Source organism: Schistocerca nitens, chromosome 10 (genome assembly GCF_023898315.1).
Source record: "Schistocerca nitens isolate TAMUIC-IGC-003100 chromosome 10, iqSchNite1.1, whole genome shotgun sequence".
Classification (NCBI taxonomy): Eukaryota; Metazoa; Arthropoda; class Insecta; order Orthoptera; family Acrididae; genus Schistocerca; species Schistocerca nitens.
This window is the reverse complement of record NC_064623.1, coordinates 117,215,250-117,240,587: the sequence shown is the minus strand read 5'-3', so window position 1 is coordinate 117,240,587 and position 25,338 is coordinate 117,215,250. Positions and strand designations below refer to the sequence as shown.

General features: G+C 44.8%; 1 protein-coding gene and 1 pseudogene across 1 annotated transcript in view; both read right to left on the bottom strand.

The window, feature by feature from the left end:
- The window catches only part of LOC126209920 (uncharacterized), an 84,961-nt gene extending 59,986 nt beyond the window's left edge, over positions 1–24,975 (bottom strand). Inside the window, exons 1-2 of the mRNA XM_049939039.1 lie at positions 24,923–24,975; positions 3,874–4,870 (exon numbers count right to left, since the gene is read on the bottom strand). Coding sequence (XP_049794996.1) covers positions 3,874–4,870; positions 24,923–24,975 — 1,050 coding nt within the window. The remainder of the gene's footprint in view (positions 1–3,873; positions 4,871–24,922) is intronic.
- Positions 1,134–1,251, bottom strand: LOC126210957 (5S ribosomal RNA; annotated as a pseudogene).
- Positions 24,976–25,338: the final 363 nt, after the last annotated feature.

Here is a 25,338-nt window from a genome sequence, read left to right as displayed (position 1 = left end):
TTTGTACCTCTCTATCTAAATTATTCCGTGATTTATTCAGTTTTCAAATTTATACTGACTTTTTGATCACCCGGTATTTAAAGCTAACATGATTTGCATCCTCATTGTGGCGCTACTTGCGCCACTATTATGCGACTGGCGCGAAATCTGAACAGAGATTGTCTTTCAGATGTAGAAACATGCCTACCAACTTTCGTTTGTATTGCTCAACTCCTTGGTGTTGCGATTTCTTTTGGTCAGTGTATTTTCAGATCTGGAAACCCTACCTTTACCTCAGGGACATCCTGTGTTCTCATGTCCCTCCTCTCATGCTACAGTATCCTTATATCATTTTTCTTTAGGACTACGTCTGACCACACACGGCACGTTGAAAGATGACTGTTATTACCCTTTCATGGGAGTTAAGGGCACTTTGCGACCTCTCATGCGTGCAGTTTGTAATGAGCTGCCTGTAAGTCTTGTTTCATGCTGCTGCAGCTACGCAGAGCCCCTGCAGATGGGGTGACGATTTTAGTTTGGTTATTTCGGTTACTCAAAGTTTGTTCTTTACCTCATTCTCTTTGTATGTGTTGGTGTATAAATGAATGTGAGAGTGACAAGGTTTTGAAGTTGGCACCACATGTCAGAGACAGTACAGTAGTAACTTTGCACTGCCAGTCGAACTGGGTGGTGTCAAGGAGCAGAGTCCAGGGAGCTTCGTGACCAGCAACAAGATGAAAGCAGGGAAAATAAATCCCCAGAGAATGTTGGCACTATCCTTCCGGTGCTTAAGGGAAACTACCCCACCTTTGGTCGCCCAGAGGATGGCCAGGACTCGCAGTGAAACCGGTATCTGTTGCTGGCTTTCCAGAGGTAGTTGCAGCCGGTTCTTGCTGTGCGCTAGACGTCAGGATTAAGATATTGAGTTCGTTTAAGGGAATTGTAAAAAAAAGCACTCCGTCTTCAGGCCTCAAGTGGCCCATCCGGACCATCCGACCGCCGTGTCATCCTCAGGCGAGGATGCGGATAGGAGGGGCGTGTGGTCAGCACACCGCTCTCTCGGTCGTTATGATGGTTTTCTTTCACCGGAGCCGCTACTATTCGGTCGAGTAGCTCCTACGTTGGTATCACGAGGCTGAGTGCACCCCGAAAAATGGCAACAGCGCATGGTGGCCTGGATGGTCCCCCATCAAAGTGCCGGCCACGCCCGACATTGCTTAACTTCGGTGATCTCACGGGAACCGGTGTATCCACTGCGGCAAGGCCGTTGCCAAGGGAATTGTAGTGGGTCATTAATCTTTTTTCTTTCATCTTTGATGCGAATTTTAGCCAAATACTTTTAAAGGTGGCTACACTGAGTCACAGCGACAGAGATTGCGCCAAAGAGTATTATTCCGCCGCCTCCACTGGCGCAGTAGTAGTTCAGAGGTTGCCGTGGGCAGTGTTTGTTCAGAGGTTGCCGTGGGCAGTGCTTGTTGAGAGGATGTCGAGAGCAGTACTAGTTCAGAGCATGTCGTGTGCAGTTATTGTTCTGTTGGGCGAGAAAATAGATGCTGTTCGGTTGGTGTAATGTATATATGGAGGATGTTGCAATGATCATAGTGTATTTTTCGTCTATGTATATGGAGGTAACAAAAAATTTTTTTATTTCAAATCTCCTTAATAATAATGCATCTTGGCCACAGGTGCAGTCAACAAAGCATTTGGCTCGTGTTCATGTATTAGACTTGTAATTCTGGTTTCTATGTGCAATTATAGTATTTGTGGTTTTTCAATTAGTTCATTGTAAATGGTGTTTAAAAGTTCTTGTATTGAGGAAGAACTGTGTCAGATACAAGTACGTTGAACCACACTACCACACACAGAACAGTTACACTTGTGCTTTGTTGTTTCTTAGCTTTTATAGTTGCAGGGGACTTAATTAATCAATTGTGTTAACGGAAATTTCCTTTCATTCTTTATTGTTATTTTATGCAGTCAGATTGCGTACTACTACTAGTCAGGGCGAACCGGTTACGAGACTTCATAACCGGACACACAGCTACTAAAATTATTATATTTTCATTTTATAATGAAGCCACCATGCAACTTGCTTTAATTACTTAGTTAGTTACATGTGGATCATGATGCACGATGGATCGTAATATTGTCCGGTTTGATAGAGGAAACAGACATTATAACGTGTTAGTCCGGTTACAGAAATCTATCAGTCTCCTTCAGGTTCGTTTATGTTAGTAAAAGGTCCAATATCTTGTTTGTTAATGGCATTTTGCGAGAGAGGTTAGTCTCATAGCCAGCGCTTTGTTTGAAGTTGAGCCATCGCTCTGTGATCATATAATCCATTTTCTTAAATCTTGGGCTTGACGTTTGTTAAATTCTGGTTAGCATTAACTTACATAGTGAGTGGAAATTTTGTGTGGGGTTCAGTTTTTTCTTTGTGCCTACTAGGATGCTCTTTGTCCATTAGAATCCCATGTGCTCAAGATCTCACAGCTACTAAACTGTAGTATCTTGTATGTGTAGCATGTAAAAACCTGTGCGAAGCAGATACCTACATTTCATCTGAATTTTTGTTGGTAATCATTCTGTTGACTTTTTTCAAACTGTTGGCGATCATTTGCCTTTGATGTGGCTGCTCCCATCATCCACTGTTTTCATTCTCTGATTGGCTTACTGACAGCGGAGAGTAATATAAACGATGTCTGGCCATTTTAATGGTATAAGTGAATTTGTGAATTATGTAATTTCACTCTCGATTTGTGAAACTTGATATTTCTAGCTCCAGGTTGTATCCACTACTAATGATCCGTTCATCCAAATGAGTCCATCACGATAATGTGTTAGGCGACTCATTATTCAATAACTAACCATGATTCACTGCTTCTGTTCGCACAATGAATATTGTGTACTGAATACCCTCCAGAGAACTATTGGTGGCAAACTTCTGCCTTTTGATAAATACTCTGTCACCATTTATGATAAAAAGTATCTTATTGGTTACACAAATGATTTTGTTACTATGAGTAATATTAGCCACTCCAACAATCTGTATTTGACCCTTAGAAAGAAATGTGTCTACAGTGCCAAAGCATATTTAAAGAAAGTAGTAAATAAAACGAGATATTGTCAGTATGATAAAATCTAATGTGACTTACAATGCGTTACTTTCCCTGACACGGTCATTTAAACTCGTATTAACTGTTTTATCAAATCCTGTTTTGATTCATTCATTGGGTCATATCCGTTGTGCCCTCGGTGAGTCAATAAGACGAGCAAGCTAATCAGAAAATGCGACGTATCCAGGAGCGCACTTTTTCAACACCATCTAGACGAAAATTAAACTCATTCGTTCAGAATCTGTGCTCATGTTATTAATTTCCTTTACAAACAATAGTAAAATATGTACACCATCTTTCACGTGGCATTCCTGCTCAGGATCCTTCAATTACTAAAGCAAATAAATAATATCATATCCACATATACCTTTATATACACATATATAATTTCTTGGTTACCATCTGATTCTGATTTAAACTGTTCTCGTGATGGCAATTGTTGACTGATAGTTTTTTGATAACACAACAGACATCAGTAAATATTGCACTTGAGTACCACTTACCTGCTATTGAGGAAGAATTGCCACTAGACAGAACAATACTTCTATTGTCCGCAAATGGTGTAGGTATTCACACATCAACAATTTACCACCTACGAGAACGTTTTTGACTAGCTTCCAAACACTGTACACAGTTCATTAGGGAACACAGCGTAACCTCTGTGCATGTTCGCTAACAACCATCAGCCATACATGTCCACTTGTTTGGACCTGGACCATGGTTCGAAGTAAGCGCATCACGAAATTCTGTTTCAAAATACTAACACTATAAAACTTACCAACCAGCGGCAAAATGGTCCCCAACAGCGGAGAATCTGATGTTCCAGCTCTCTGAACTGCTCCACAGCCACCATGATGTGTGATTCGAGAGCCAGTGCTTGGTGGACCTTTGTAGCAGAGAGAGCTGCAGTTCCCGTTTCTGGAGGCCTCACCCACGCAGAGTTAGAGGACTCTATGTAGCCGCGAACCTCGTCCACGCTGCAGTATTTGAGTCTGGTGGTCACCGACCTGCACGCAGTCACCTCCTTCCTTATGTATTCGTCTACAGTTTTCTGCCACTTGCTCCAGCCACTTGTCAAACACACATTCTCCTTGTTCATCCACTGCCGGAGATTCTTGCACAAACTCTCAGAGATGGATTCGCATAGGAGGCCACCCATACCGAGCAGCTCTTCCAGCTCCCCATAAATGTTGTCCGCAATCTCCTCCCAATCTCTCTGCTTGCACAACAAGTAGAAATGATTCACGAAGCTGGGGTCTCGACGCACTGCCTTCTGCACCTGTGGGTTGTCCCAGTTGAGCTTGTAGAGGTCACCACCAGCGTGTAGCAGCTCTAGCCCTGGGACACTGTCCGCATCCTGGCTCACAAGTATGTTATCTTCACTTTCGCCCAGAAAGGCATTTGTCAGCAACACAAATGTGACCCTGTCCATCTTAAGTGACTCTCTAACTTTTACATAGGAGGCACAGTACTCCCTGATCCCAAAGTTGCGTTTAGGGTCCTCAGACAACCACTGTTTACTGCTAATGCGCATGTTATTGAGGGAGGTTTTGTGCTTGATTTGCACGAGCAGGATGTCCGCCTTTGTGTCTTCCTTGGGTCGCCACACCAGCACCAAGTCGTCGAACCTGCCTGCATCGCCATTGTTGGCGGACAACTGGAAGAGCAGCCTGCGCTTCAAGCAGCGGAGGAAGACCAAGGCTAGCATGCGCTCCTCGTACCTGTCCCCTTCTCCAGAAGCGTGTGCTCTCCTGTTGTATTCCAAGGCGACAGACCTACAACAAGCAACATCATAATGATGATGAGGATGATGATTTTAGGGTGCTGAAGGGTGAGAGTACAAGCCCTTTTACTGAACATGAATGTATATATTTAATACGAAAGTAAAGCTAAAGTACTCTCATAACTTTCTAATTTATTACAACAGTATAAACTCTTCAATGGCAGCATTTCTCAACACTGGCACCACGCCTTGAGGTGCACTCGTTGTGACGTTGCCCAAGTTTACCAGTATCTGTAGAAAGATGTTTTCAGTTGAGCAGCAAGCAACACAAACACCAATCGCTTCTTCACGTCTTTCTTCACTGGAGGTGAACCAGTGGCGTCTTAAAACAGGGTTGCTATGTAGGCCAGCAATAATTTAAGACTAGAGGAGCCCTGTGTGTGCACCTTGTTATAGTCAAAAAACAAAGCGGAGGTGTAACTGCACTGCATAACAAATTAAAGGACGCATAAATTCGAAATTGCCTCAAAGGTACCTACTACATTCTTCTGTAAAGGTGCAAAGCTCGGCTCCCTGCAACGTCACCCTCGGGCTCGGCGATGCTTCAAAGAGCAAGGTGACGACACATGTGAAAAAAAGGCCAGAGCTCAGATGTTAATGATATCACACTGGGATCACATTTCACCACAGTTCTGCCCAACGACACCGTGGATATTTCACACAATGGGGAGGTCGTTGCACCCCCACTTATCCATATGTCACCCCTTTCTTTAATGCTATGCCATGGGAGTCAGAACCGCAAGGCCCAAGTGGAAATCCCATGCTTTTCTTATGGGTGGCCAATGCAAACATCTCAGACACACCGAAAAGGCTTCAGGGGGTAGCTTAACATGCTTCGGTGAAATCACACCATTGCTTGGGGTGTTGATTACCACACATTTCGCGGTCGGAAACACCATTTTGCTGTGCGATGAGAAACAGGACTATGCCTTCACAATCTTTGACACTGCTGACATCTCTCAGAGGGTTCAAGCCTTCACTCAGGATATGTAGTCCTGCAACTGCATTGAACGAGACCATTCCCCTTTGGAGTGTGGTGTGACCACAATTTTCATTCTGGTGTACAGCGTGGAATCACTAGGGACTGTTCAAATCCCTTCGCCGAAATTTTAACGTGATCTGAACTAGCAAAGGGTACTTATGCTTTTGCAGATGTCCTTTTTTGTGTCCTCCTCTGGTATGATAATGGGGGAAGTGCGACACTGACACATGCATGAGGAGAATGACAAAGGGTCCCTCTCAGACCACCCAGTTTGGCAGCACTATAGGCGCTATCTGCCCATCTTTTATGAGTGCTTTAAAAATGTACCTGTACTGAGAGAATCCGTGGTGGAGTCCTAGGCGCCTACAGACAGACAACCGCCTGACACCTCTCCAACTACGTATGCCTGCTAAAAGGGGCTAGAACAGCAGCTTAGCCGAGCCTGAGGATTACGACGCAGGGTGTCACACTTTTGCACAATTACAGAGGGCAGTCGCAGATACCTTTGAGCGAAACTTGAAACTCCTAGGTCGCAATAGGAGACAAGTACCGGGTTTAGCAAAGCTGGTCTTTTAATGGTGTTGTGCAGTGTATTTTCTATTGGCTTATTCAGCTGAATTAACTGGTGGATAACTGCCATGAGTTAAGTCAACATTAACCTCTCCAGCTTTGTTCACTGTCCCAGTTGCACCGAGATAAACATGTGGCACTTTAGTTGACAAAACTGCATGGTTTTGAAGGAATGGTTAACGGAATTTTGGCTGTTGCATGTGAGTTCGATACCACCGAAAGGAAATTTCCTCTATACGTATTTTCATCTCAATCAGGACCTATACGTCGTCTATCATTGTTTTCCTAACATCAAGGTAGCTTTAAAGTCATACTTAGAAAAATTAATTTTAATACTGAAGTTGCTCAGAAAAACAGTTTTGAACCTTCATGTTAGGTGCCAGGTGTCAATGTTTTGGCATCACCAACAATAAATATTCAAAGTGTCCGCCCCCAGTGGCTGAGTGGTCAGCACAACAGAATGTCAAAACTAAGGGCCAGGGTTCGACTCCCGGCTGGGTCGGAGGTTTTCTCCGCTCAGGGACTGCGTGTTGTGTTGTCTTAATCATCATCATTTCCTCCCCATTGACGCGCAAGTCTCCGAAGTGGCGTCAAATCTAAAGACTTGCACCTCGTGAACGGTCTACCTGATGGAAGGCCCTAGTCACACGACATTTACATTTGTTTTAATATTGAAAGTGGTACTTTAAGACACCAAAGTGATGATGGTAGGAGGGACATTCCAAAAGTTCTCAAAAAACAAATAGAGCATAGCTTCACTATTTTTCGACTTGTTAGCCACCGACTTTGAGGCATTTTGTCGTAGTGGCAATCAGTGGAAGAAACGATCCTGGTATAACTCAGTGCCCTGTGATCCAAGGAATTGTCCCAATCCTCCACCTCAGCATTGGTTTTCAAATGGCGTCCTGAGAGTGCAGCTTTCAGTGAAATGAACAGATGAAAATCTAATGGGACAAACAACACCAGCGACCAACTATTTTACAAGACATGACTTCTTCACTATACACTATGTGTAGGCATTCATGGATAACAACACACTAGTCCCGCATGCCCATTCATACTGGATATCAGCGTGCACCTTCATTGGCGACCACGTTGTCGATACATATCGGTCTGCCACGGTGACCAGCATGAGATGTACTCGAATAATCTCTGTCGCCTTTGACGCTCTGCACATGCGTCGTTCCTCAGCACTGATTCGCCTTCTGTCAGTGTGTCAGCAGTGTGTATGGATTGATATGGCATTTGTTTGAGACACCTCGTGTCCCATCGTACCTTTCAAAAACAATGACGAAACTTATTTTGGAACGTCCCTCGTATTATAAGCAGCTTCATTGCTATAAACTGTAGGCACAAACCAGTTGGTCGATAAATTTAAAACTTTCAGTTTAAAGCTGATTATTTGCGAAATTATTGTATTTGAATTCAGCTCGGTAAAAATTGTTTGCTGGACACATCCCTTTTGCTGTCTCGTATTTTTCTAAGAAACATCTTTGCTTCTAGTTTACAAGTTATTGTTGTTAAATTGGAACAGTGTTTTTTTTTCCATGAACATGAAACTCAACTTCTGTTTTTTACACTGCGTGGATGTTCGTTACGATGTCGATAAATCATGCTGAACACCTTAACGATTTTATTTGATGTAATTTTTTTTATTTCAGCAATAAAATTTTGCACAAGTAGGTAGTAAACCTTAAATGCTGCATTACAGGCTTTTAATTCGAAAAAATGCTCTAAAATGCTATTTTTGACGGTTAATCATCAGAGAATTGTCCTCTTTAGGCTTGCACCTCATGGCCAACGTATGGTTCTACAGCTAAAATGCATACCTTAAGAGCTATGACCACTCATTCATCTTCGCTACTGTGAAATATATCTTTTCTACTGAACAACTGCTCATATCTGTTAAGGTATGCGTTGTAGAGCCTATGTTTACTTGACATTTTTTCTTGTTTTGTCAGTACTAGCTCCTCCCAAAATATGAAAAGCTAAGAGCTTGCAGCGGGCAACGGCCTTGCCGCAGTGGATACACCGGTTCCCGCGAGATCACCGAAGTTAAGCGCTGTCGTGTGTGGCCGGCACTTGGATGGGTGACCATCCAGGCCGCTATGCGCTGTTGCTATTTTTAGGGGTGCACTCAGCCTCGTGATGCCAATTGAGGAGCTACTCGACCGAATAGTAGCGGCTCCGCTCAAAGAAAACCTGCGTAACGACCGGGAGAGTGGTGTGCTGACCACACGGCCCTCCTAGCCGCATCCTCAACTGAGGATAACACGGCGGTCGGATTGTCCCGATGGGCCACTTGTGGCCTGAAGACGGAGTGCTTTTTAAGAGCTTGCAGTAGAAGAGAGGTGTTTCGTAGTATCTTCAGGTATGCAATTTAGAGCCCATGTTTATTGAATTTCTTTTCTTGTTTTGGTGGGTACTACCACCTCTCAAAATATTCGACGCTTTTTCTTAACACTCTGTATATGCAGACTGAACCGATGAATGCAAATTTGTACCAAGGCTGCGATTCGAACGCGGACCTCCTGCCCACTAAGCAGATACGCTAACGACTTGATTATAGCACCTATGTCTGAGTTTCAGGTAGGATTCCCCATTTAGTTCGATGCTGACGTGAGCTGAGGAGCCCCCGCAATGCTGTTGGAGTTTAGGGAGAGTGGTCAGTCGGCTGAGGCGTGAGTGGGGATTGAGACTGAGGAGGCAGGAGTGCTAGGGTCAATCATTCAGCTGTGCAAGAATTGAGTAGTGGTTAGCGCATCTGCCCAGTGAGCAAGAGACATGGGTTTCAATGCCAGCCTTAGTACCAATTTTCATTTTTCGCATCAGTATGCATATACAGGGTGAAAAGTATTTATACCGACAAACTCTGGGAGGCTGTAGGGAACATAAAAACAAATATTTTTCCCTAATGTCATTTCTCCCTATGCGGATTATTTAAACAGGTGGAAGCCGTATTACGCTCTTCAGTTGTTAGAGGCCGTATTGCGATCTTCAGTTGTTAGAGGGCGTATTACGCTCTTCAGTTGTAGGCAACTGCTGTCCACCAGTGTACTAGTGCATTGTCTCTGTTTACTGATGGAGCCACACACCTGGAGTGAGTACACTGATATGGTTGGTACGTACTACGTAGTGCACCACAGTGGACGAGCTGCACAGCAGATTTATCAACAACAATATCCTAATCGCCGTATCCCCATCATACGACCTTTACTGTGTACCAACGTCTGCGTGAGACCGGGTCATTTAGCAGATTACCTGGACAGGGATGCCGTCACACGGTAAGAACACTGCAATTTGAGGAAGCTGTCATGCAGCATGTGGAGCGGGATCCTTCAATCAGCACTCGTGCAATTGCACGTAACATGGGGACTAATCAGACGAATGTAAGAATAGTCCTTCGAGAGCAATTGTTACGTCCATTTCACTTACAGCGTGTCCACAACCTGGAACCAGTTGATTATCCACCCAGAGCACAGATTTCGCAGTGGTACCTGGAACAGTGTGAAATGCATCCTACATTTCCATCCTCTGTGTTTTTTAAAGCAACGTTAGGGCGTGATGGAGTCATCAACATGCACAATTCGCATGTTTAGAGTGAGGAAAATTGGTCAAATGGTGCTGAGCACTATGGGACTCAACTGCTGAGGTCATTAGTCCCCTAGAACTTAGAACTAGTTAAACCTAACTAACCTAAGGACATCACAAACATCCATGCCCGAGGCAGGATTCGAACCTGCGACCGTAGCGGTCTTGCGGTTCCAGACTACAGCGCCTTTAACCGCACGGTCACTTCGGCCGGCAGAGTGAGGATAACCCACATGCCACAGTTACTGGCGCTCATCAAGTGCGGTTCTTCGTTAATGTGTGGGTCGGTGTTGTTGGGGGCTGTATCTGCTACCTAGGCCATTAAATCGCGGGCACTATTACAATTTTCTCGCCAGAGCATTGCCAGAATTGCTGGAAGACGTCCCACTCCCACAACGCATGTGGTTCCAACATGACCGGGCGCCGGCACATTTCAGTCGTCGTGTGCGTCGATTCTTGGACCGACGGTTCCCAGAAACGTGGACTGGCAGAGGTGGTCCTGTACCATAGCCTGCTCGATCCCCAGATACGTCCCCTCTGAATTTTGTTGTGTGGGGAGAGATGCATAACCTTGTTTACACAACTCCTGTTGCATCAGAAGAGGATCTGGTTGGTCGGATACTAGCAGCAGCAGGAGCAATTCAAGATTCTCCTGGGGTTTTTGCCCATAGACAGAACATAATCCGACGGTGTAACCTTTGTTTACATGTCAATGGAGGCATTTTTAAAAATCTACTGTAATTGAAATTGGGTTGTGTTAATGTGTTGTCTCTTGGTCATAAAAAATGGAAACGTGTTTGTTGGTTTAATTAATTTGCCGCCAGGGAAATCTTCCTCTACCGGTTTAAACACTCCTCATAGGAAAAAATGATATTAGGGAAAAATATTTGTTTTGATGTCCCCTACAACCTCCCAGAGTTTGTCGCTTTAAATACTGTACACGTCATAGATGGTTGAGACTTGAAAAGCTCTCTGGAAGCATACAGTTTCATTTGCTCACGAATTATTGACAGAGAGAATCCCAGGCGTCTAACGGAAAACGACTATCTTCAGCGTACAGTTTGGCATCTTTTCTTCGCTTGTTTTGACTCGTGAGTTTACATCTTGGCGGTGGTGACTGCGAGGGGCGTTTGAAAAGACCGTGCAAAGTCCGAGAGATGGCACGACTGGTGCGGATCACGGTCATATTCAGTTAGTAGCATCTTTAGAAATAACGCACACCAATTTTCAGCCATATTGGTCTATTTCTTTGTGTTTGGCAATCGTGTGAATCAAGGAAGTCGAGTGATTGTCAAAAAATGGACGAAAAGGAATTTCGTGTGGTGATTGAACATTAATTTATGGAAGGCAAAACGCCTCAGGAGACTAAAGAGAAGCTTGATAAACATTACGGTGACTGCACTTTCGATTAGAACTGTTTATAAGTGGTTTCAAAATTTTCGAAGTGGCCATATGGGCACAAGTGGTGCTGAATGTTCTGGACGCCCTGTAGAGGTTACTACTACAGAAATCATTGATAAAATCCATGATACGGTGATGGATGACAGAAGAGTTAAGGTGCGTGAGATTGCTAGTGCTGCAGGCATCTCGAATGAACGGGTACATAATATTTTGCATAAACATTTGGACATGAGAAAGTTATCCGCAAGACGGGTTCCGCGATTGACCACGCTTGACCAAAAACAGAATCGTGTGAAGTGTTGCAAGGAGGGGTTGCAGCTGTTCAGGAAGAATCCGCAGGACTTCAAGCGTCGTTTCGTCACTGTGGATGAAACAGGGGTACATTACTATACTCCTGAGACCAAACAACAATCTAAACAATGGGTTACCAAGCGAGAATCTGCGTCAAAAAAGGCGAAGATCATTCCTTCGGCCAGAAAGGTTATGGCAACTGCCTTTTGGGATTCGCAAAGGATAATCCTCATCGACTATCTGTAAAAGGGTAAAACTATTACAGATGCATATTAATCATCGTTCATGGACCGTTTGAAATCCGAGCCGCAAGAAACACTCCAGCGATTGGACCGCAAAAAAGGCCTTTTCCATCACGACAGTGCACCAGCACGCACCTCAGCAGTTGTAATCTCACAAGTATTGACAATAGGATTCCAACTCGTTTCAAATCGCCCCTATTCTCCAGACCTGACTCCCTCGGACTACTATTTGTTCCCCAATTTGAAGAAATGGCTGGCGGGAAAAAGGTTTTATTCAAACGAGGAGGTGATAGCAGCAACTAATAGCTATTTTTCAGACTTGGACAATTCCTATTATTCGGGAGGGATCAACAAATTAGAACAGCGTTGGACGAATTGTATAAGTCTGAAAGGAGACTATGTCGAAAAATAAAAAAGGTTTACCCCAAACACGTAAGTAGTTTTTATTTTTGCACGGACTTTTCAAACGCCCCTCGTACAGTGAGTCAGAAGTCCCGATAGCCCCAACTCAAAGCTGTCTATTGCGTTATGGAGAATTTCCGTGTAGAAAACTATGTATCAAACGGATCTGTAACCGGCCATCTCGACTTACACAAAAGTCTATGCCTCTCGACGTCGTCCATGACATCCAGCTTCTGAGGAGTTACGCTTCGAAAGGCATCCCCAACACTTTTGCAGGATTTTTCATCAGCCTTGTATCGACTTAGATACACGTGGGACCGAATTACTGCCCATACTGAGTTGCCTGGTGTGGTGAGGAGCAGGCTACATAGTGGCCATATCAATGGGGCAGAGAAGTAGCCGAGACACGACCAGTCCAGGAGCTTCGAAATTGTCCATCAAGGAACTCTTGCATCTGATTAGGAAAGTGTGCTGGAGTTCCAGCCTCCTCTAATGCCATATGATCCACGATTCCTTTGTTTTCGAGATGTTGTATTAACACATGTTAGCAACATGTCTATATAATAATGCAGAGAATTAGTAGACAGTATACTGCTTGATATTTTATTTTTGTATATGAGCTCATTTCGGCTTTACTGCCTTCATCAGTAGATCTGAAAAAAAATCGCTTTTATTTATATTTTACATAATGTATAATTAATAAAGGATTTTTACATTGGATGTTCGCTCACGTCCTGTCACTCTAAAGGGACATACGTCAACTTTGAGTAAACTTTCGCTGCTGTCCGTAGTTGGTCGATGTAACATTTTTTGAGAAACTTTTTAAAATCGTTCGATGATCTGTCGTTTCACCTATATTAAAATAGTTTCTGTATGTCCATCCTTCCGACTGGAAGTTTTAGGGACTTCAGCCGTTCACTTATGTAATAAGCCTCCTTTTGCTGTTTGCTCTACTCATACACACGGTTCCATCACTGGCCACATCTATAAACTGGTTTCTGCGGATTGTAACAAAGATGTTGTGTCTCCAACCATCAACTTACCAACAACCTGGTAGACTGTAATCACTACGTTGTGTCTCCAACCATCGACTAACAGCTAGTTGGTAATTGATGGTTGGAGACACAACATCGTTGTTACAGTCTACGGAAACCAGTTCACAGATGCTGGCCACTGATGGAATTGTGTATACGAGTGGCGTTAACCTCCTCGGCGTTAGTTAAGGCCTGAAGATGGTGTAGTGAAGCACCGAAATTGGTTGCCATAAAATAAATATCAGCAAAAGGACGGCTTAGGTGTTCCATTTTATTACATACATCGAAACAAGTTTTTTTAATTATTTTGGCATTCGTGGAAATTCAAGTTTGACAGCTCGTAGTTTACTCAGAAATGTTTATGTTGTTGCAGGTCGTATATCAATGGAATTGTTACTCATGAGTTTGTAATCTCCGGTATTTTATTTATCTGTTATTCCTATATAAATATGAAAAAAAACTTTTTAAAAGCTGTGTGTGCGTGAAATAGGTTTGTTCATTTATTATACAGTGGGGATAATGATTAGTGTGTGTGTATATATCAAAGTCCTCAAAATGGAAAAGAGCGTACGGCATTGTGGGCTCCGAGCCTTCCATTCGGGGAAGTTCGGCAGCCGCGGGCACGTAATTATTGCATTCGACGCCACATTGGGCGACTTGCGCGTCGGAGATGGTGATGAAATGATGATGATGACAACACAACACCTAGTCCCTGAGCGGAGAAAATCACCTGTCCCAGCCGGGAATCGAACCCAGGCCCCTTCGCGAGGCATTCCGCCACGCTGACCACTCAGTTAACGGGCAAATTCCTCCAAAATACTCATGATTGAACCTTTCGGTAGTGCGTTTTCAAATTTGTGAACTTCGTGTTTTTCAATTTTGAAGTTTGTGAATGAGGTGGATAAATGGTTCAAATGACTCTGAGCACTATGGGACTTATCTCCTGAGGTCATCAGCCCCCTAGAACTTAGAACTACTTAAACCTAACTAACCTAAGTACATCACACACATCCATGCCCGAGGCAGTATTCGAACTGCGTCCGTAGCGGTCTCGCGGTTCCAGACTGTAACACCTAGAACCGCTCGGCCACTCCGGCCGGCCTGAGGTGGATAGGTTGTTATTTGTTTCTCACGTGTGTTCTGTGAGTCTGACGATGAAATTTCTCCCAGTCTATACTGCATAAAATTTTGAACAGTTACTGAAGTAAATTTTGTAAATTCCAGTGTTCAAGCGTTTTTGGAAGTGTGGTTTTTCCTGAACGTAGTTTTGTATTAATATCATTTGTTGTTTTGAAGGTTAATTTCACGATTGTATTTCTTAGTGGGGCGTTTATTTTATCGGATAGTTTTCCCCATACAGTTTGTTGGTATGTAGATGGTTTTTTGTCTGTCTCTCGTTAGTATTATTTTATGATTATGGCGTCTTTTCCAGATTGTGTTTTTTGTTGTGAAGCTGTAGAACCATATTATAGTCATAGCTGTTCTCATATGTGATGTGCTGTAGCGTACTTATTTATTTTTCCTGTTGCAGTGGCATACTTTGGATTCTGTTAATCATGGATTGAAAGGATGCATATGTATGAGATTTTGGATGTGAAGATGTATGGTCAGTTATTCCATCTTTAGTGGTTGGTTTTCTGTCGATTTCAAAAGCACGTTTATAGTTGTTGTTGGTTATACAGGGTGTTACAAAAAGGTACGGCCAAACTTTCAGGAAACATACCTCACACACAAAGAAAGAAAATATGTTATGTGGACATGTGTCCGGAAACGCTTACTTTCCATGTTAGAGCTCATTTTATTACTTCTCTTCAAATCACATTAATCATGGAATGGAAACACACAGCAACTGAACGTACCAGCGTGACTTCAAACACTTTGTTACAGGAAATGTTCAAAATGTCCTCCGTTAGCGAGGATACATGCATCCACCCTCCGTCGCATGGAATCCCTGATGCGCTGATGCAGCCCTGGAGAATGGCGTATTGTATCACAGCCGTCCACAATACGAGCACGAAGAGTCTCTACATTTGGTACCGGGGTTGCGTAGACAAGAGCTTTCAATGTCCCCATAAATGAAGAGGGTTGAGAGGGTTGAGGTCAGGAGAGCGTGGAGGCCATGGAATTGGTCCGCCTCTACCATTCCATCGGTCACCGAATCTGTTGTTGAGAAGCGTACGAACACTTCGACTGAAATGTGCAGGAGCTCCATCGTGCATGAACCACATGTTGTGTCGCACTCGTAAAGGCACATGTTCTAGCAGCACAGGTAGAGTATCCCGTATGAAATCATGATAACGTGCTCCATTGAGCGTAGGTGGAAGAACATGGGGTGCAATCAAGACATCACCAACAATGCCTGCCCAAACGTTCACAGAAAATCTGTGTTGATGACGTGATTGCACAATTGCGTGTTGATTCTCGTCAGCCCACACATGTTGATTGTGACAATTTACAATTTGACCACGTTGGAATGAAGCCTCATCCGTAAAGAGAACATTTGCACTGAAATGAGGATTGACACATTGTTGGATGAACCATTCGCAGAAGTGTACCCGTGGAGGCCAATCAGCTGCTGATAGTGCCTGCACACGCTGTACATGGTACGGAAACAACTGGTTCTCCCGTAGCACTCTCCATATAGTGACGTGGTCAACGTTACCGTGTACAGCAGCAACTTCTCTGACGCTACATTAGGGTTATCAACTGCACGAAGAATTGCCTCGTCCATTGCAGGTGTCCTCGTCGTTCTAGGTCTTCCCCACTCGCGAGTCATAGGCTGGAATGTTCCGTGCTCCCTAAGACGCCGATCAATTGCTTCGAACGTCTTCCTGTCGGGACACCTTCGTTCTGGAAATCTGTCTCGATACAAACGTACCGCGCCACGGCTATTGCCCCGTGCTAATCCATACATCAAATGGGCACCTGCCAACTCCGCATTTGTAAACACTGCACTGACTGCAAAACCACGTTCGTGATGAACACCAACCTGTTGATGCTACGTACTGATGTGCTTGAAGCTAGTACTGTAGAGCAATGAGTCGCATGTCAACACAAGCACCGAAGTCAACATTACCTTCCTTCAATTGGGCCAACTGGCGGTGAATCGAGGAAGTACAGTACATACTGACGAAACTAAAATGAGTTCTACCATGGAAAATAAGCGTTTCCGGACACATGTCCACATAACATATTTTCTTTCTTTGTGTATGAGGAATGTTTCCTGAAAGTTTGGCCGTACCTTTTTGTAACACCCTGAATATTACGTACAATGTAAATAAATGCGACTGTTTGCTGATGTACTGCTGAAGACAATAAAGCTGAAGTTAAGTTTATATACAAAAATGAAATATCAGGCAATATACTGTCTACTAATTCACTTCATATTGTCCTACAGTGGCATAATACACTAAAGAGCCAACGAAACTGGTACACTTCCCTAAAATCGTGTAGGGCTCCCGAGAGCACGCAGAAGTGCCGCAACACGACGTGGCATCGACTTGACTAATGTCTGAAGTAATGCTCGAGGCAACTGACATCATGAATCCGAGGGGTGTCCATAAATCCGTAAGGTCACGAGGGGCCGAGATCTCTTCTGAACAGCACGTTGTAAGGCTTCCCAGATATGCTCAATAATGTTCATGTCTGGGGAGTTTGGTGGGCAGTGTAAGTGTTTAAACTCAAAAGAATGTTTATGGAGCCACACTGTAGCAAGTCTGGACGTGCGGGATGTCGCATTGTGCTGCTGGAATTGTCCAAGTTCGTCGGAATGCACAATGGACATGGATGGATGCAGGTGAACAGACAGGATATCTCACCTATCAGAATCATATCTAGACGTATAAGGGGTTGCATATCACTCCAACTGCACACGCCCTACAGAGCCTCCACCAGCTTGAACAGTCCTCAGGTGACATGCAGGGTCCATGGATTCATGAGGTTGTCTCCGTAACCGTACACAGCCATCCACGCGATACAACTAGACTCGTCCGACAAGGCAACATTTTTCCAGTTATGAACAGTCCAATGTCGGTGTTGACGGGTGCAGGCGAGGCGTAAAATTTGTGTCGTGCAGTCATCAAGGGTACACGAGTGGGCCTTCGGCTCCGAAAGCCCATATCGATGATGTTTCGTTGAAGGGGTTCGCACGCTGAGACTTGCTGATGGTCCAGCACTGAAATCTGCTGCAATTTGCGGAAGGGTTGCACTTCCGCCACGTTTTCAGTCGTCGTTGGTCCCGTTCTTGCAGGATCTTTTTCCGGACGCATCGACGTCCGGGATTCGATGTTTCACCGGATTCCTGATATTCACGGTACAATCGTGAAATAGTCGTACGGGAAAATCCCCACTTCGTCGCTACCTCGGAGATGCTGTGTTCCTTCTCTCGTGCGTCGACTATAACACCATATATATATATATATATATATATATATATATATATATATATATATATATATATATATATGAAGATGGTATGTGTTCTTTCGGATATGTCCGAAAGAACAAATACCATCGGTGACCTTGCAGCCCATTGTTTTAGAATGAAATTACAATTAAATCACTACGCTTAGCTGCATACAGGCGTTGATATACGTCAACTAGGCCAAGTGAAAATGTATGCCCCGACCGGAACTAGAACCTGGGATCTCCTGCTTACATGGCAGACGTTCTATCCACCTGAGCCACTGAGGACACAGAGGACAGCGCGACTGCAGGGACTTTTCTCTGGCACGCCTCCCGTGAGACCCACATTCTCAGCTTATTGTGCCGCACTATATTCATAGTGCTCCTGCCCATTATCCTCATTACTCACGGCTTTTTGCCGATTCCCGTAAGAGTTCGTGCACTGTTTGTGTATCCGCACAGAAGAACATTGACAAGTGGCCGGTGAGCTGTGTTCAGATGCTCAAATGTGTGTGAAATCTTATGGGACTTAACTGCTAAGGTCATCAGTCCCTAAGCTTACACACTACTTAACCTAAATTATCCTAAGGACAAACACACATACCCATGCCCGAGGAAGTACTCGAACCTCCGCCGGAACTAGCCGCACAGCCCCTGAGACCGCTCGGCTAATCCCGCGCGGCTGGCCGGTGAGCCTTATACACTGCTGGCCACCGTAAATGCAACACCAAGAAAGACAAGAGGTAGCACAACTAGATTTATTTTGTAGATAACATGTTGACCAAGTATCAAATGATTACGTTTACAGACGTCTGTGACATGTGGTTCCTGCCAGAATCAGTAGCCAGAGTAGCCGCCATTGTTGGAGATCACCGCTGCCACACGTCTCGGCATTGAGTCAAAGAGACGTTGGATGTGTTCCTGGGGTACATCAGCCCAAGCAGCTTCCACACGTTGCCAAAGATCATCTGGTGTGGCAGCTGGGGATGTAATCTGGGTCACTCGTTGAACAACCATGGACCACATGTTTTCTATCGGCGAAAGATCCGGAGAGCGAGCCGGCCAGGGAAGCAATTCAATCTGGTTATTGACGAAGAACCTTTGGACAATGCGTGCCACGTGTGGTCGCGCATTATCCTGTTGAAATATGGCTGTGGCCGAGCCCTGAAGGTAAGGAAGGACAACTGGCCCCAGCACCTCGGATATGTAGCGCCGGCTATTTAAAGTACTGGCAATGCGTACTAGAGGCGTGCGAGAGTAATATCCAATACCGCCCCATACCATAATACCCGGTGCAAGACCAGTGTGGCGGTGCATAATGCAGCTGTCCAGCATCCTCTCTCCACGGTGTCTCCACACTCGAATCCGACCATCGTGGTGCTGCAGACAGAAGCGTGCCTCGTCAGTAAAGACAACGTCATTCCATTCTGCCGTCCACATCCGTCTGTCATCACACCATTGGCGACGGAGACGTCTGTGGTTCTGCGTCAATGGTAGACGAAGCAATGGACGTCTTGCGAACAGACCACTCTGCTGTAAACGGCGTCGAATGGTACGCGCAGACACCGGATGATGCGTTACAGACGCAATGTGCTGTGCTATGGTTCGGGATCTCACTGAGCGATCCGTCACTGCCATGCGCACAATTTGCCTATCAGCACGTGCAATGGTGCACCGAGGTGAATGCGATCGACCACGTCGGTCCGTCGTACCCTCTTGCATCCAACGGTCACATATCCGCATTACAGTTGTTTGGTTTCGTCCAACACGACTAGCGATTTCTGTGTATGATAATCCACAATCTCGGTAAGCCACTATCCTTCCTCTGTCGAACACGGATACTTGATCAAAAGTTGTTCGCTGTTGTCTACGAGGCATAACTGATCGTCTTGTGAAACAACCACAAGGTAAACACACGTGCCGAACGTACACTCGTCGAAATCGCCAAGCCTTAAATGGCGCTATGAGGTGGCGCCACAGGCGCGCGTGATGTGCGACTGCGCTGAAATTCTAATCAGTTGCATGTCTCATCGCTGCAAACCCATGGTGTAAATTTCACTTGATTCGGATGCTTCCTTCAGGGTGTTGCATTTACGGTGACCAGCAGTGTATATATGAAGATGGTATCTGTTCTTACGGGAATCGGCAAAAAGCCGCGAGTAATGAGTGTAATGGGCAGGGGCACTATGGATATAGTTCAAATGGTTCAAATGGCTCTGAGCACTATGGGACTTTACTTCTGAGGTCATCAGTCCCCTAGAACTTAGGACTACTTAAACCTAACTAACCTAAGGACATCACACACATCCCTGCCCGAGGCAGGATTCGAACCTGCGACGTCCAGACTGTAGCGCCTAGAACCGTTCGGCCGCTCCGGCCGGCAAACCTAACTAACCTAAGGACATCACACACATCTACGCCCGAGGCAGGATTCGAACCTGCGACCGTAGCAGTCGCGCGGTTCCAGACTGAATCGCCTAGAACCGCTCGGCCACTCCGGCCGGCATGAATATAGTGCAGGACAATAAGTTGAGAATGTGGGTCTCACGGGAGGCGTGCCAGAGATAAGTCCCTGCAGTCGCGCTATCCTCTGTGTCCTCGATGGCTCAGATGGATAGAGCATCTCCCATCTAAGCAGGAGATCCCGGGTTGGAGTCCCGGTCGGGTACACATTTTCACCTGTCCCGTTTGACGTATATCAACGCCTGTATGCAGGTAAGAGTAGTGATTTAACTGTAATTTCACTTAAATCTTGATAACCTGCCATTGTAGCAGCAGTAACCGATCTGACAACTGTGCCAGGCGCTTGTTGTCTTATATAGGGTTGCCGACTGCAGTGGCGTATTCTGCCTGTTTACGGATCTCTGTATCTGAATACGCATGCCTATACCAGTTTCCTTGGCGCTTCAGTGTATATGCTGCAGATTCCATAGTGAAGTAATATTTTACGTTCACGTGCCCTTCAAAAAAGACAGGAACAGCAGTGGTATCGTGGTGACACTGTGACCCGTATCATGATACGAATCGAGTTTCCTTACAATTCTTGCACGTAATGAGGACCGTAAAAGCACATTCCTCCTGTGTGAGCTGTAATACACTGGAACTTCATAAGAACCTAACGCCCTTTAACGTGACACGGAATTTGGAAATTGATTAAGTGATTGCAGCTCCACGGTTCCTTACGTCCACTGCCAGTCTTTGTCACTAACTGTAACAAAAGCACGTTTCTGCCACTGAAGCAGGTCTGATTTAGTAGGCAGGGGATTGCCAAAGCAGAAATGCAAGTAAAAAGCTATATATCTCCCCAATCGAAAAAAAAGTAAAGAGGGGTATACAAACTTCTCAGACACACTATAAAATGGCGCGTCTGTGTTTTATTGACCAAGTGCGAATAGCACTCACGCACTCAGGGATGCGTACAAACTTAATTATGTGTGTATATAGTTCACCCATCTTTGAAATCGAAAATATGAACATTTTTGCCCCTTTAGGATATCGATACAGGCAAGATATTGGTCCCAAGAATTACAAGACCGTATCAAAATCTCTACAGCAGATCCTCAGACTAGGCCGAACATAGAAAACAAAGCGAGCAGGCAATTTCAGTTTGTATACGTAGAGAGAGAGACGATTTGATGAAACAGTTTTATTTAGTTACTGAAACATAGCTACAACATACATTTTACGTTTGTATGACCTAATGTTCGTCTATTATGCTTTTAACGGATGGTGAGGGCGGTGTATTTTCAAATGACGACAGAAATTTTTTGCGTGTTATAATTACAATTGATGTTTCAGAGATTTTTACTTTACTTATAATGTGAAACCTCGCTTCTTGGCAAGTTTCATTATTCTAGGTCAACGCGAAGTACCCTATTGGTTTTGAAGAGTGAGTCTGCGAATATCAAAATGTGTGACATAAACGGCCGTATCTTTTGACTGCAGTGACTTAGAAGCTTAAAATTTCGACATCTCCAGGGGACCGAAGAGCTTAATATACTACTGGCCATTAAAATTGCTACACCACGAAGATGACGTGCTACAGACGCGAAATTTAAGACAGGAAGAAGATCCTGTGATATGCAAATGATTAGCTTTTCAGAGGTGTGTTGTTGCATGTCAGAGTACGGTGCAGCGAGTAAGTGTGCAGACGTTTTCAGACGAGATAATGGTGACTGGGTGTTGAAAAAGGCTCAAAGAACACATTCTGATGACTTTATGAGGGGTGGAATACTAGGGCGACTGGAGGCTGGTCAAACACAGCAGACCGTAGCACTGGTCCTCCGTGTGCTACAAAGTGTGATCTCAAGATTATGGCAACGATTCCAGAAGACAGGAAACGTGTCCAGGCGCTACAGTACGGGACGTCGACAGTGTAAAACACCACAAGAAGACCGATATCTCACCATAAGTGCCCGCAGATGGCCACAGAGTACTGCAGGTAGCTTTGCTCGGGACCTTACCGCAGCCACTGGAATAGTTGTCTCCAGACACTCGGTCTACAGACGACTGAACAGACACGGTTTATTCGCCCTGAGACCTGCTAGGGGCTTTCCACTGACTGCTGGTTATAGGAGATCCCGTAAAGCCTGGTGTCAAGAACACAGTACATGGTCATTGGAACAGTGGTCCCAGATTATGTTCACGGACGAGTCCAGGTATAGTCTGAACAGTTTTCATCTGACGTGAACCAGGAACCAGATACCAACTCGTTAATGTCCTTGAAAGGGACCTGTATGTAGGTCGTGGTTTGATGATGTGGGGTGAGGTTATGATTGGTGCACGTACACCCCTGCATGTCTTTGACCGAGGAACTGTAACAGGTCAGGGGTATCGGGACGCCATTTTGCACCAGTATGTTCGACTTTTCAGGGGTGCAGTGGGTCCCACCTTCCTCCTGTTGGATGATAACACACGGCCCCACCGAGCGACCATCGTGGAGGAGTACCTTGAAACAGAAGATATCAGGCGGATGGAGTGGCCTGCCTGTTCTACAGACCTAAACCCCATCGAGCACGTCTGGGATGCTCTCAGTCGACGTATCGCTGCATGTCTTCAAACCCCTAGGACACTTCAGGAGCTCCGACAGACACTGGTGCAAGAATGGGATGCTATACCCCAGCAGCTGCTCGACCACCTGATCCAGAGTATGCCAACACGTTGTGCGGCCTGTGTACGTGTGCATGGTGATCATACCCCACACTGATGTCGGGGTATATGCGCAGGAAACAGCGGCATTTTGTAGCACATGTGTTTCGGGACGTTTTTCTCAACTTATCACCAATACCGTGGACTTACAGATCTGTGTCGTGTCTGTTCCCGATGTGTCTATGCTATTAGCGCAAGTTTTGTAGTGCCACGTTGTGTGGCGCCACATTGTGCAATTATCCTTAATTTATGAGCATTAGTGTAATTACCAATATTCAGTCCCTAAGCGGGTACTTGTGGACAGTGCCATTTAACAGCAACGTATTTTTCCTGATATGGCCAACGGCCTTGCCGCCGTGGTAACACCGGTTCCCGGCAGACCACCGTAGTTAAGCGCTGTCGGGATGGGCAAGCACTTGGATGGGTGACCGTCCGGTCTGCAGAGCGCTATTGGCAAGCGGGGTGCACTCAGCCCTTGTGAGACAAACTGAGAAGCTACTTGACTGAGAAGGAGCGGCTCCGGTCACGAAAATTGACAACGGCCGGGAGAGCGGTGTGCTGACCACATGACCCCTCCCTCCCCCCCCCCCCCCCCCCATATCCGCATCCAGTGACGCCCCTGGGCTGAGAGGATGACACGGCGACGAGTCGGTGCCGTTGGGCCTTCCGAGGCTTGTTCTGACAGAGAGCTTATTTTTTCTGATTTCCAGGCGCATTCTCCAGGCGTCTTCACGCCAAACGGCTGCAGCAGGTGGTTTTCAATCTGAACCAAATATAACAGAGACGGTTTTAAATAACATAAGTTGATTAATAGAAAATTGTCAGAAAGGGATAGAATGGCGAGTATCTTTGTAGATAAAACGGTTAGAAATCAGTTTGACTTTTTGTATTACGCGTGTGTTTTGGAAGCAACCAACTCTTGTTGGGTACTTTAGCCGACGAGTAGCGTGGCCACTTTTCCCGATCGGACGCCGTGTCGGCGCTAGTGATACACGAAAAAAACTATCAGACTGAAGTAAATAACGAGGAATTACAGTTGTAGGCCAAAAGATGTTGTTTAAATATTAGATTTATTACTCAATGTACGAATGTGGTAAGAGGCATTGTGAGAACGACATTTTAAATCTGACGACTCAAAAAGATAAAGGTTTTGCTAAAAAATAACGGAACAAGCTTCCCCTCTAAGTCTCACTGACAACAGTGGTGATGTGTATTAGAATTAGTGTGAGTACTTCTCGGTAGGCAGCAGCTCTATCCAGAAGAAAAAAAAAAAAATTTCCACTTTTCCCGTCCTGGTCAATTAACAACACCTTACTATACAGATCTTAGTATTCATTGGTAACCTACATAAATAAGTGTATTATATGAATCAGTAATAGTAATTGCAATGGATGACACAGTCACAAATGTTGACCAAATGATTCAAATGTCTTTGTCATTACACTCACTGCGTTGTATTACAACAGCCTTAGTTTAATTTCTTATTGCTTGCTACAAACATGTACGACATTTGAAGATGTCCATCTCTATAATGCGCATTTGCGGATCCATGCTACTTCCGTCTGACATTTCTGCCATAGCAGCTGATCCGTGCTAGTTGCGCACGCTCGTCGAGTTGCCAGCACTAGAAGGCAAACAATAAAATATTCCTCTTCTCACTGCTCTTAACCCTCCAGTAACCGCGCTGCACACCACTCTGCCCCTGAGGTAAGCGGATTTTACTTAGCTCACCACCGAATTCACCAATGTCAATTAAAATTAAGCTTATCTACTGCCTCTATAAGCATTTTTGTTCGTTACTGAACAACAAAAATAAACTCTTAACAAGTTCTCAACGTTAGTTGATGTTTACGAATGTGGCTGTTATTTGCGAGATGGATGTTGTTATAAGATACGGCTGAGAACCGCGGGCGGCACGAATACTTGACTAGGACCGCAGATCGACGAGCATTGATTTAAAGAATAAACAGAATACTCACTCGTCATTAGTGGACTTTGCCACGGCACTTGTTATGTCCAGCAGTCTGGCCATTCTGGAAAATAAAAAAAAAGGACATTTGAACAAATAAATGACCAGAGTTCTGTGTCGGGTTTAGTTATTCAATGACAGTAACGCACAGCATTATGGATAAGATTCCTAACGAGTTGGGCGATACGCTTCTGGTGCATGGATTCACTGAACGTCATTGGAAAGCGGCGCTGTGTTGAGCTGTTCCACGTCCCACCACTTTTGGATCTGGGGACTGCATATGCCAGGTTTTTCCAAGGTATTTGAAGATATTTACACGGAAACATCTGAGGTAACAAACCGAATAAATCATAATTACATTATTACTCTCTAACGATCCACCGAAGACCAAGTGTCTCTTAAAACAATATTTTCAGAAAATGTTTG